This window comes from Accipiter gentilis, chromosome 18 (genome assembly GCF_929443795.1).
Source record: "Accipiter gentilis chromosome 18, bAccGen1.1, whole genome shotgun sequence".
Classification (NCBI taxonomy): Eukaryota; Metazoa; Chordata; class Aves; order Accipitriformes; family Accipitridae; genus Astur; species Astur gentilis.
The window spans coordinates 7,653,302-7,665,629 of NC_064897.1; the positions used below are offsets into that span (position 1 = coordinate 7,653,302).

The window sequence follows — 12,328 nt, forward strand, 5'->3', positions numbered from 1 at the left end:
TGCTGGATGATACATGTGCAGGGACATGGCTAGGTTAGGTGGATCTACTTCAATCCAAAAGAACTTCTTCAAAGAAACTGTACAACAGAGCTGTAATCTACACTGTCCTCTCTGCTCTTCTGGCTCAAATGGTGTTAAGGGTTGGGTTTTTCTGTTACCATCTTGTGGCAGGAGTTTGGGGGATTTGGAGTGGGTTACTGGGATATTGTTTTCCCCATCTGTTTTGCTACGCTTTTGTGTTCTGTAAACAGTAGTACGCAAGCTTTGAGACTCTTCTGCTCAAAAAGACAAAGTGGACTTAGTAACTGCCACTTTACTCAAGCTTCTGTTCCAAACAATGGCAGTATGTTTTATTAGCCTCTCCACTTTTCCTTATTTGAAACCAGTAAAATCTCTGTACCTGTGCCGTTTTGTGTTAATGAGCGAGGTACTTAGCTATGTTACTAATGTGTGTGTGTTTTCTAATGTTCCTCACAAAAACTTGGATGTCTTGCAAGTGTTATCAGTCTGCTTCCAGCTGTTGAATATGGGTGTGTTTCTTCAGCTATCTTGCATCCTTCATCCTCTAGTCCAACGTTTCTCACGTTCCTGTCTTGCATTTGCTGTTATCCACACCTTAGTGTATTGGTTTCCTTAAAACACCTCTTTCAGTTCTTAGCTATGCAATCTTTACCCAGCCTTTACTGAGTAACACTTCATGTAAAACCCTTTTGTCTGGAGCAATTGTACACGTGTAGGACTAAATGGGAGTAGAGAGATTTCTTGACAGGTACTTTCTGTCCTTGTCTCATCTAGTTTCCCTTTTCTTGTGCACTATTAATAATTAAAAAATTACATGACGTTTTTCTGGAGACACATTTCCTGAGGAGTAACATGAGAAAGTGAGAAGTAGGGGGAGCGTAGGGAATAATTGTGTTCCAAAGCACTTTGCTTCCAGCTTCTGGGAAGGTGAGGAATGGTCCTTGTACCCTGTTGCCTTTGGTTGGGGTGGGTAGGGGAAAGTTTAGTGATGCATGAGTTACACTGCCCACAGCTGACTGCACTGGGAATTTCCTGCTTGCTTTTGCAGTGAATTAGCAACTTTTAATGAGGTGTGAAGTGAAAGCTACAGGCTTGGTTCAAGAAGGAGAATGCTTCTGACTCCCTCGAGTACAAGTTCATGTAGCGTAACCTGCCATTGCAGCACTGGATCACTTATCTAGCAGTCCTGAAAATACCTTGGTACAAGGATTGCTGTGAGACTGAGTTTCTGCACTGTATCTGGTAAGCTGTAGACTGGGAAAGATGTCAAGATGGACACAGTGGTATTTTAATGTCTTTCCTTGCAAGATGAAGAATGTGGCTGTTTTGACACACAATAAAATTTAATAAGGTGAGGAAAACGTAAGTAATATGTTTTAGAAATTCTTAAGCAGGATAATCCCTAGTAGGCTTCAGTTTTGTTCAGAATGAAATATTTCAGGCAGATTTGGGAGAGGTTGGCAGTTTCATTGTAGTATAAACAGATGCAAGGTATTCATAAATATTGAAACATTACTGCAGAATTTGTCATAAAAACTACTTGAACTGCCTTCAGTTGTTCAAAAGTAAGTGGTTTTTTCTTATAGTGAGATTTGACAGGCCAAATGGAGTTCTCTTAATCTCTGCAGAAATGTGGGTCAGATTGAATCGGTTTAACAAAAGTACCTAACTAGCTATTCTTATTTTATGAAAGGAGAAATCGAGGGAGAGAGGCAAGTAGTGTCCTAGGGTCTAGCTCTGTTTCTGTTATTTCAGTCCTACCTTTGCAATAAGAAGAATCTTTGCATAAAACAGAAGCTTATGACTGATATAACCCCCCTTCACCCCTGAATTCCTGGCTCTGAAAATATAGGCTCAACTCTAGCAGGTGTAAAGTACGTACTGAAATTACATTTTAGATGTCTTGAGCTGGGCGTAAATTGTTCCCTTACTGGGCCACTTGTTCTCTTGTTAGCTGAACTTTGGCTGAAGAAATATAAAACTGGTGCTCAGTAATGAGGGTCAGTTCTCTTGGCAGCTGTGGTGCTTGTGTACCTGAAAATGAGGCTATAGGTTATCTGCCTCAAGCAGAACTTCAGATCAGTGCTCAGTTTGTGGTGTTTCGGGTTTTTTTAAAGACTTAGCTACAAGGATTTTGAATTTACAGAGTAGCTAACATGCTTTTATACCTACTTGGAGCTATTGGTTTTGTGCTATGTTCATTCTCTCATTCCAGTGTTCTTCCCTTTCATGGGCACTTAAAGTGGCTTACACTTGGGGTGGATTACACTTCTATAGTGTAATCATTTTACAGTGTTTTCATAATACTCTGGCTGTCTGACTGTAACCAGGCTTTTTGCTTGTGAAGGCTGCTGTCTGCTGTAACTTAGCCACAAAAATATTCCCTGTGGCTTGTGATCTTTGGAGGAGGAAAAAGAAGGGGAGAAGAAAGTTCTGTAGGCCTTTGTCTACGCACTGTTTTGAACATAATAGTCTTGCAATGACAAGATATTCACTGATTCAGAGAAATACATATCCTGTAAACTTCTGCATTGAACAGTATTATATCCATGTGCAGCCCTTCCCACCTGCTTTCATGGGAGGACTGTATGCAGGTGCAACAAATGCCTTGGAAGTGAAACAGACTTCCTGCTGCTGTTGGAAAAACTTGGGAAATAAAGTCTGTGCTACATAGAACTGGACTTCACAGTCCTTAGGGCAAGCTATGTGCATACTTATTTCATGCCAGGGGCACGTGCTTGGGACTCCCCCATGGCATATGAGAATGAACTTGGATGTGATCTGGATAGCAAGAGTTGTAATGACCCTAATAACTCTGGAACAGTGGTTTTCAAACTCTTCAACTTCTAGATCCATGGAAACTTCCGATGAAGATGGAAAACCATGCAAGTCTGACACTCGGTTATTTGTTGTGGCTTTTTAGAAAGTCTGTAGATCCCGAGTTCAAAGCCATGGCCTTAAACATCATCCTTTCTGCTGGTTTGGCTTTTTGGAGAACCAGCTAGCCTTCAGCATCACTGTCCTGCAGAAAGAAACTGTATGCTCCGAGATGTTCTGACATAACCTGGGGGGGGAAAAACAGTGGCACGAGCCAAGCAGCCATGGGACCCTTAGTCAAGTGTAACGGAGATGAGAAAGCTTTGGAGGCCGTGTCAAACAAGTGGCAGCTTGAACTCTTCCATTTTGTGCTGTTGGCAACAGTGGGGCAATGCAGCTGTGATTTGATTTGGAGTATTAAGAGTTAGACAATAATGCACTGAGCAGAAAATTGATCCTGATGACTTAGTACCACCAGCTGCTGAGATAAATAAGTACTTCTAATATCTTAATGTTTTAAGATGTGATAGGAAAGACCTACAGAAAGTTGTCATTGAGTTCAGAGCTTCATCATAATCTGACTGTTGTCAAAATGCATCACTCTTCAATGCTTGGCTATCAGTCTGGAGTTTTGATTTGTAAATTTTGACTTTTGTAGGACCACATAGGGTCCTTAGAGTTAGAGTTAGTCAGGAATTCTAAGGATGACTGGCCATAAAGTGTGTGTCTGTAGTACAAAAAGAGATCTGCTCCGAAAAAATTCAGTGTGGGTTAAATATGTGAAGATCCACAGAGTCTTAGCTCAGATAAGTGGTTAGTGTCAGCCTACAACTCAGCTTTAGCTGCACCTCAAGTTAAAGTCAAACTTCTGCTGTTTTAACATACTAGGTAACATCAGTTAGGTGGTAAGAGTCCAAATATGGTTTGAACAGTGTACCTGTAAGAGTCTGGTTTTGATTCCAGGGGCTCAGAAGGTCTATGTTCTGTGGTTACTGCTCAGTATGTTGGTCTAGCCAATTATTTTCACTTATGTTACACAATACTCACATTTTTGTCTGTGACTTGGAGAGTGCTGTTAACAGCTTTTAATGGCCTCTAAATTTGTCTTTCTTCCTTTAAAATATTCTGTGTAGTGTAGTGCTGGTGTATATAACAAGCTGCATGTAAAATCCCAGCAATTTCACAACCTCGGGATGGTATCCCAAATGTGCAAGAGCTTAAATAGTCGCTAAATTAACCTGCTCTAACTAGTGTCTCCACATGCCTTTATTTAGTCTGGCTTTCTATAAATGGGAAGATGCCATGTGTCCTCTTTATTTGCTCTTTGGCTTTCTGAGGAGCTATAGGGTGTTTTCTAGTTACCAGCAGAACTCAATCCATGTGTAAAATGACATGTCGCCTCCACCTTGTAATCATACTGCCTATGTGTGTATTCCAGTGATCCAAACCCAGAGCACCTATAGAAAACCAGGCAAGTAGAGAATAGTTTATCAGAAACAGAAAAATGAGAAAGTGCCATAATAGGTTTTTGTTGCAAAAATGTAAATGCATTTTACAGTGGTGCAGAAGCAGGGAGGAGACAGCGCTATAAAAAAGAAATCAGTATTAACAGAACGTATACAGAAAAGGCGTTGCCACTTTCATGCTAATAGTGCCTAGGTGATACAGTCCTTGCTCTGGAGGAGATGACTGACTTGGAAGGAATGTTGTTCACCCCCTTCGTTCTCAATAATCTCATTGCTTCTTAAAGAATGCCAGCAAAAAGAACATTAATATTAGTAAGTGTAAATAGGGCTGTTAGAGATACAGTAATATTTCCATACACATTTCAGGAAAAATTGCTGCAAGGATCTGGACTGAAATTTTGAAACAATTCATGCCAACAAGTAAAACAGCTAGTACAGGTTCTCCTTTTGAGTCTTTCTGAGAGAACCTGAGTTGGGGCTATAATAATCAAGAACTGGAAGGCACTAGTACTAAATTAAATAAATATTCCAGAGCTCTAGGCCACGTTCTGACAAGGATCGAGATGCTGAAGTGGATATGTGAGATGTCCACAGCCCCTTCTCAGTTGTTTTACACTGGAGAGAAGGGCACAGTTTCAACCATCAGAATTTCCTGGGAGGCTGCATATTGGCCTTTTAGCCAAGTCTCACCTGTTTCCTGGTAAGAAACTGTTAATGGAAACTCTAAACAGTGTTGAGAATCCAGGCAGCTCTGATGAGTGCAGTAGCACCTGAGGAGCTAGACAAAAAGGGGCCATAGGACACCTTGCACACCTCTGGTCTATAGGAAAGACAGTAGTTTATGTTCAAAAGAGGAATGTGCTTTGAGCTATGCTGTTGCAGAGTGTTTGGACCAGAGCATGTATGGCTCAGTTTGATGGCTCTTGGATAGTTTGCTCTTAGGCATTCAACTCTCGCCTTGCTGCCATGTTAACTACATAATTAAGATCAGTAAATCTTGTGACAGGGACAGTGAAAGTGTTGTAGTGTTAAACACGAGAGCATCTACTACCCTTAATAGGTTTTTAAGGGTTGAGTCTGTAACCTCTTTGCTAAGCTTCACACACTTCTTGAATAAAGCTGATATCCAGCTGTGGAAATAAGACTTGGCCTGTCTTGATGTAAAATGAACCACAGTGAACACAGATCCCAGTACCTGTCCAGGTGTCTGCAAAACAGGAAAGGAAAAAAAATGAAAACCAAACAACAAAACATGTGACATGCTTATTAAGTGTTACTTAATAGAGGCTAAGGAATGAATAACTAAGGAAACAGGATTCCTTACTGCTGTATTTGGGCATACAGATGGGCAGTGCACTGGTGCCAACTTCTCTTGCTTCCGTAGCTGTTTTGCAGAAGCATGCTTCGCTTTAAATACAGTACAGGGACCGCCTGTGAGTAACTGCTGTACAGCCTCAGGTCACACAAGTGGAGCTCACTGAGAACGAACGTAAAGCTAAACTGCTGCTGACGCTTTTCATTACGGAAATCTTTGGTGATGGATGATTAAGAGATGTCAACCCAGCAATGTGGAGTAGTTAGTTTTAAGTGCTGTGAGCACTAGATGGGGCTGTTGCTCCACACTTTACTGAAGATTTGTATGCTGTGGAAATCAAGGTCTTTCAGTGTGGGCTATCTGGTTTCTGCTGCAAGCCTAAAGCCTCTAGCTGGGCTGAAATGTGGTAGATGGTGAGATGGATGAAACAAACCTCACAATACCCACAAGCAGATTCTCAATGTAAAAAAAACCAAAGAAACCTAACCTAAAATAAACACAAATTATTTTAGTAGTAAAGGAAAAGTATAATCATCTTGCTGTCTAGTTTTTCAAGGAATATGCACTGTTTCTTCACTGGTGCATATCCCTAACTCTCCTCCAGTTATCATCACGCAGCTGGGAAGAAAAATCTTGGGGAGAAAGAGGCAGATCCAGTCTACTCAGCCAGCTAGACTCCCTAGGCAGAGTCCATGCTGTGCTCCCAGCCACAACCTTCGGTTCTCTCTTCCCAACTTCCATCCCAGCTGCTCATCACCGTTAGGTGTTCATGGTCACATGTGTGAGAACTTTCAGGAGCAAGAAAAAGGGTGGCAGAGACAGCAGATGCTCACAGATATCCCCAACAGCTCTCCTGTGAAATTGTTCTGTTCCTTCACAGTGGGGTGACCTGGTACCTCAGTGTAAGCACCTGTCCTTGAGACTAAATTGGTGCCCGATGGTTAGCACAGCCTATCTGCAGTTTGCCTGCTTTTTGGTGAGGAGAAAATTAAGGTGCTCTTACAGCCCTCTGTTAGTGGTGCTGTAATGCTTTCTGCCTCTGTGGTTATACAGCAGCCCCCCCCCCCGCCGCCCCCCCATTTTTCCAAAATTCAGAAAGGAAAAGTTGTAAAGTGTGACTAGGACTGAAAAAAATGTTACCAGATGCCTCCTCTCCTTCCAGCTATGCTTTCTGATCGTAGCCTTTTGCTCTGGAGAAACAGTATTCTGACAGACTCACTTACTGTAGCCTTCCAATCACATGAAACAGGATTCAACTTTACATAAAAGATACAACTTCACTGAATGCTGCATTTAGTTAATTAAAAGACATATTTTTTAGAAGTGTGGGTTTTGAGCAGTATTCTCTATTCTCAGTGGGACTCCTGGATTCAAAAAAAAATTTTTCTTTTTTTTTTTTTTTTTTGGTTAAAACACTGGCCACTTGGTTTAAATGTCTCAATGAAAACTGAGCTTTCTGGAAAATCTGCAGTCAATCTATACTTAGCACTTCATGACCAAAAGGTCACACAAAATTCAGTACATTCCTACACAAGCTGTTGAAGACAGTGCCTCTTCAAAGAGTTCCATTTTTAATACAGAATTAAAGAGTAAAGACAATGTAGTCAAAGGTACCAAATGACAGACAACATGCCATTAAAAATCCTCCACAGATTAATCAAAGTCTAAGTTTCCTCGTGCTGCTCTGCCATTTTTCCCTACCTTGGCTGGAATGAAGACCTACCCACTGGAAAGTCAAGAGTAGAGTTCAAATAAACATTCTGTCTGTGAATTGGCATCAACTCAAGTCTCAAGAGAATACATAGTCTAAAAATTAGCAAACTTTTGGCAGATCATTTAGATGTGATTTAAATGATTAAATGCCTCTTCAAAGGAGATGGAGATGTTAAAAGAGACTGATTTTAAAGAAGGGGAAGATCCTTCTCAGAACTTGCACCGACTTCCATCTTGGATAAAATACTCATTTATGCATTAACCGCAAGCCACAAGGTGGCGCTCTTAATCCACAGCTTGACTACAAAAGAAAAGGTTTGGGTTTTTTTCTGCGTTTTTTAATATTGCACAGTAGGAACATACGGAGAAAAGCATGTTTTATAACATGGTTAATTTGGTTTCTGCAGCACCTCCACAGACTACACCACACACAGTGCAGTCTATAATGGTAAACAATTTTTTCTTAAATGAGACATGCTACCTTCAGAGGGTTTGAGAAGAACAATCTGGGAAAAGTAGTCCCAAGAAATGGTTAAAAAGCCAAAGAAACAAAATGAAACAACTACAGATGAACTATCTGAATAGTAAAATTCTGTAACTGAACACGTAGCTGGCAATCCCATGTCAAACTAACTCAAGTATCTGCGAATCTAGAATTTCACCTGTTTTTCATTTGGAACAAAAGTAATTCTTCAGTTTTCCTTGAAAGGCATCTGCTGGTGCAATACCACTGCAATGGTCCACTGCACCCCCTCACCCCTCCTCCCCAATTGTTTAGGTGTCAAAGAATTCCATGTATATTGACAACAAAGTGAGTATGATCTTCCAGGAAGGCATGTAAATTGTGTATGCGTACACACTACAAGAATTACTGATGAGCATAATAAAAAGAGACACATTGTTACTTTTACCTTCAACAATATAAATATATATATCTGTGTAATCTCATTACAATACTTCCGTAGATGTATACACATAAGTAGTTCTTAGAAAGATGAAAGCCAATCCATTTTCCACGGTGTCTGTGAAACCTCCACGGCTGGAAAACAATAAGTGATTTTCCAAGGGATGGAGTTCTGCCAGCACGACTGAATTCAATTTATTCCTTTTTTTGCTCTTCACCTTTAGATTCCATTAGCACCTCTTGCCATTTCTTCTCCATCTCTTCCTTGCAACTCAGGAAGGCATCTTCCAAACGTCTCATGGAGTTGGCCAGGTCTGGGTTGGTACGTATAACTACCATGTCATATGCCATCCAGGTTGCCTGCACTACAAACCCAACAGATACTACTAAGCCAGGAATTTTGGCTAAATAAAAGCAATGGCTGATTCAATAAACGAATAAAAGACATGAAGTATTATCAGTTCAGATCTTATGTCAGAGAAAGCTTGCTGTAAAATAAAGTGGAAACTGCCCACAGTAATACTGAAATGAAAGACTGTTCAGTATTACTTCTTTAGAAATGTCTCAAAATACTTCAGAATGGAAGTATACTGGTGTAAATTACAAAAGGGAGACAGACACTTTACCTAAAAATTGTAACAAAACAGGTAATCAAAAAGAGAGGTTCAACAGACTGTTTTAAAATAAATGAACCAAAGAATCCACTCTCCAGACCAGCTGCAGTCAGGAGGCTTGTGTTAGGTGAGGAACGGTAGGTAAGATTAAGGAGGCTGCAGCATAGAGATGAAAGGTTTTAAGAACAACCTAAATAATTAAATTGATTTTGAAATAACAAGTATCTAATAAAGCAGAGCAAATAGTTTTAGCACTTATTTCATACTTTCCCTTTTGTTTTACCATAAATTGACTGTAGTTTTCTCAATAGCACTCATAAATTATGTTTAATTACAAATAGTTCAATGAACAGATTCCATCTAGCCTTGTTAGTTGCACAGTTTCTGATAGAATTATTGCAGAACACGGCGAGGAATATGCGGTCCTCTCCATACATACAAGACTAAGATTACATTTGCAGAGGAGTCTTTATTCTAGCTGAGGAATTAAACACATCATGTACTGACCTGAGAGATACTATGTATCCCACCATTTTTCAGAATTAAATCTCATTTTACATACTATGTTTCAATAATTGTACATTAAATACCTTAGGATTATTTATGTTTTCAGCCACCACTTTGAACTCAGCATGCATCACCTATTAATTTTCAGTATTTGCATGCTTTCTCCCAATAAAGAACATAAGGGCATTAGTTGATGGTGATAGTTTCCACTTATATTTCTTTCACACAGAATTTTACAGCAATAAATATAAATAGTAAATCTTCAATGTCTTCACTCTAGTAGACAAATCCATATAATTCTTACCAGTCCTGTACCTGTTAGTTTTTCCATTTCCTCCAGAAGTTTTTCTAAGTCCCTATTCGGGTCCTCCACCATCTTTACCATGTTATCATAGTTTCCTTCCTGAGGTTCTGATTCGGCCATCTACAAGGAAACCAGGAATTTCACACTTTATTATACTTTGAAGTGAGTTGATTTTCCCAGGTGAGAGAAAGTAACATTGCAATAAATTTAAAAAAACAACAAACCCAACAGTGTATATAAATACTCAATTTACATGTGAATTCATTAAAAAATCTGACCTTGAAGTTACTGGTCATCACCTGTATGCTGCATAGTATTTTTAATCCATTTTGAAATTAATTTAAGTAGAAAGAATTACACTCAAATATGCTGCCTTTGTGCCAAATAAAGATTTTGGTATTAGTAATAACAAAGATCACCATCACACACTTCATTAGAAAATTTTATTTATTGTCCTGTTACAGTTGTCTCCATGCTTCTGTCCCAAATACTCTGACGTAGGTCAAGTCCTAATTTTCAAAGGTAGTTGCAAAATCTCCATTTGTATCCAGCATTTCACACGTGCATGCTGCAGCAGGGTAACTACATACACCAAGTTCTGTCACCATATAAGTGCTTGTGATTTACCAACCTCCGCTTAAGTTGTAGGTAGTAAAATCTCCGGAAGTAAAAATGCTTGGGGCAAAAATATAGACCGGGAGGCTCAGCTTATGCAATTAAAAGTTTCAGGACCTTGATATTAACCGAAAATGTCACACACAGCCTTGCCTTTAATTTTCTTTTCTGAAAACCACCGGCGGATGGCACAGAACTACACAGAAGGAGATGGGAGAGCTTCACTGCACTGACTCCACACGCCCCGCAGCAAGCACAAGTTTTTGTCAGCCTTCTTTTTTCATATATGATTTCTCAAACTCAATTTCCCCGTTTTTTATTGCCGATAAGCGCAGAAGGAATGCGACGGTTTGTAACGTCTCCACAGCACCTGAAAGCGATGCCGAGCCTCACCGAGACGCCGGCTGCTCACGGGCCTCCCCACACAACCAGCTCCCTGAGGTAACCGTGCGCCGGCAAACCCTTTCCCCCAGGGACCTCCACAAGCCCAGGCCCCTCCTCGTCCCACACGACGGGCCCGCTGCCACCTCCAGGCCGCCGAGGAGGGACATCGGGCGGGCCCCGCCACCGCCTCAGCCTCCCCTTTTCCCGCCGTCGCCAGCGGGGGCGGGGACAGGAGCGGGCGGCAACGGGACACCAAAAAAAACCGCGCCGCTCTGTCCTCTCCGTCCTTTCCTGCGCGCTCTGCCCCCGAACTCACGGGCTCGATTAATTCTGTGTTTCGCGAAAACAAGCGCTTGGGTGAGGAGCTAGGCGGCCGAGGGACAGGCAGCGGAAAGGCAGGGGTTTGCCCCCCCCCCCCCCCGCCCCCCGCGCCGCGGCAGGGAGGCAGTCCGCGGCTCCGGGCCCGGACTGTGGCACGGCTCCGTGTCCCGCCACCCCTCTCCTTCCAGCGCACCCGCAGCCGGCCCTGGGCCCCCCTCAGCCGGCCTGGCCACCCCCCTGGCCGACCTGTGGGGCAGCGCCAGTTACCCTGCCTGCCGCCGTGCCGTAGTTGCCCTTCCCCGGAGGCTGGACAACAGGAGGTAACCCCCTCCCCTGCTTACGGCCCCTCTGGTTGTGTCGTGTGTGTCCCCCCCCCCGGGATGTATAGCCCCCTTACGTTAGGGTGGTGCGGGGCCTCCCCTCACGGCCGGCTGCCGGCCATTGGAAGCCGTGGCAAGGCTGGTTGCACCAGATGGCCTGTCCTTTCGGGGATGGTCCTGAAGGTAACCCAAAAGTTACGTCTTGAGCCCAAAGTTTGAAAGTTGGGTGGTGCCTCAGCTGCTTTTCTGTAGGGGATCTTCTTCCCGCCTGCGTGATGGAGAGAGACTTCAGACCAGGGCCTGTAGTGACAGGACAAGGGGCGACAGTATTAAAGTAGAAGAGACTAGGTCGAGATTAGATGTAAGGAAGAAATTCTTCGCTGTGAGGGTGGTGAGACACTGGCACAGGTTGCCCAGAGAAGCGGTGGATGCCCCAACCCTGGAGGTGTTCAAGGCCGGGTTGGATGGGGCTTGGAGCAACCCCCATGGCAGAGGGGTTGAAACTAGATGATCTTTAAAGTCCCTTCCAACCCAAGCTGTGCTGCGATTCTATGGCATTTGTCTTCATAAAAAAAAAATACCAGAGGAGGTGTTTGCAGGAGTAGGCAAAGAAGGGTTAGCAATTTTCTGGAGACTGAGCAACGAGACTCAAAAGTTTGTCAAGAGTTTGCTGATACTAGTGTTGAGAGTTTGCTGATACTAGGAATTACCTGGTGTATAGCAGGGGGAGAATCAAGTACCTTCTCTGAATTGCTCACGTCCCAAATCGTGTTGCATTCCAGATGAATATCAAAACCTTAAATGGTTTGGGCTGTCTCTTGTTTCTCCTTTTTCATCCACACAAACAAAAACTTAGTCCTGTTTGTAAACAATGGAGTATATTAGTATTCTCATCATGCATGAAACTTATCTCTTGCTATTGCCACTCATTTCACTGTCAGCTGAGTAGCTGGTTTGAAGTTGGCAATCCATCTTCAAAACAAACAAAATGAAGTATTTATTCACCCAAGTTATATGAATGCTGCGG

The 12,328-nt window shown here is 42.3% G+C and overlaps 1 protein-coding gene across 1 annotated transcript; it reads right to left on the reverse strand.

Annotated features, from left to right (window-relative positions):
* Positions 1-8,431: 8,431 nt before the first annotated feature.
* On the reverse strand, positions 8,432-12,062 carry SYCE3 (synaptonemal complex central element protein 3). Its single transcript, XM_049821954.1, has 3 exons — positions 12,012-12,062; positions 9,673-9,781; positions 8,432-8,601 (listed from the first exon to the last, which is right to left on the reverse strand). Exons 2-3 carry the CDS (start codon positions 9,779-9,781, stop codon positions 8,432-8,434), a joined length of 279 nt encoding a protein of 92 aa, XP_049677911.1. The 5' UTR covers positions 12,012-12,062.
* Between the last annotated feature and the right edge of the window lie 266 nt (positions 12,063-12,328).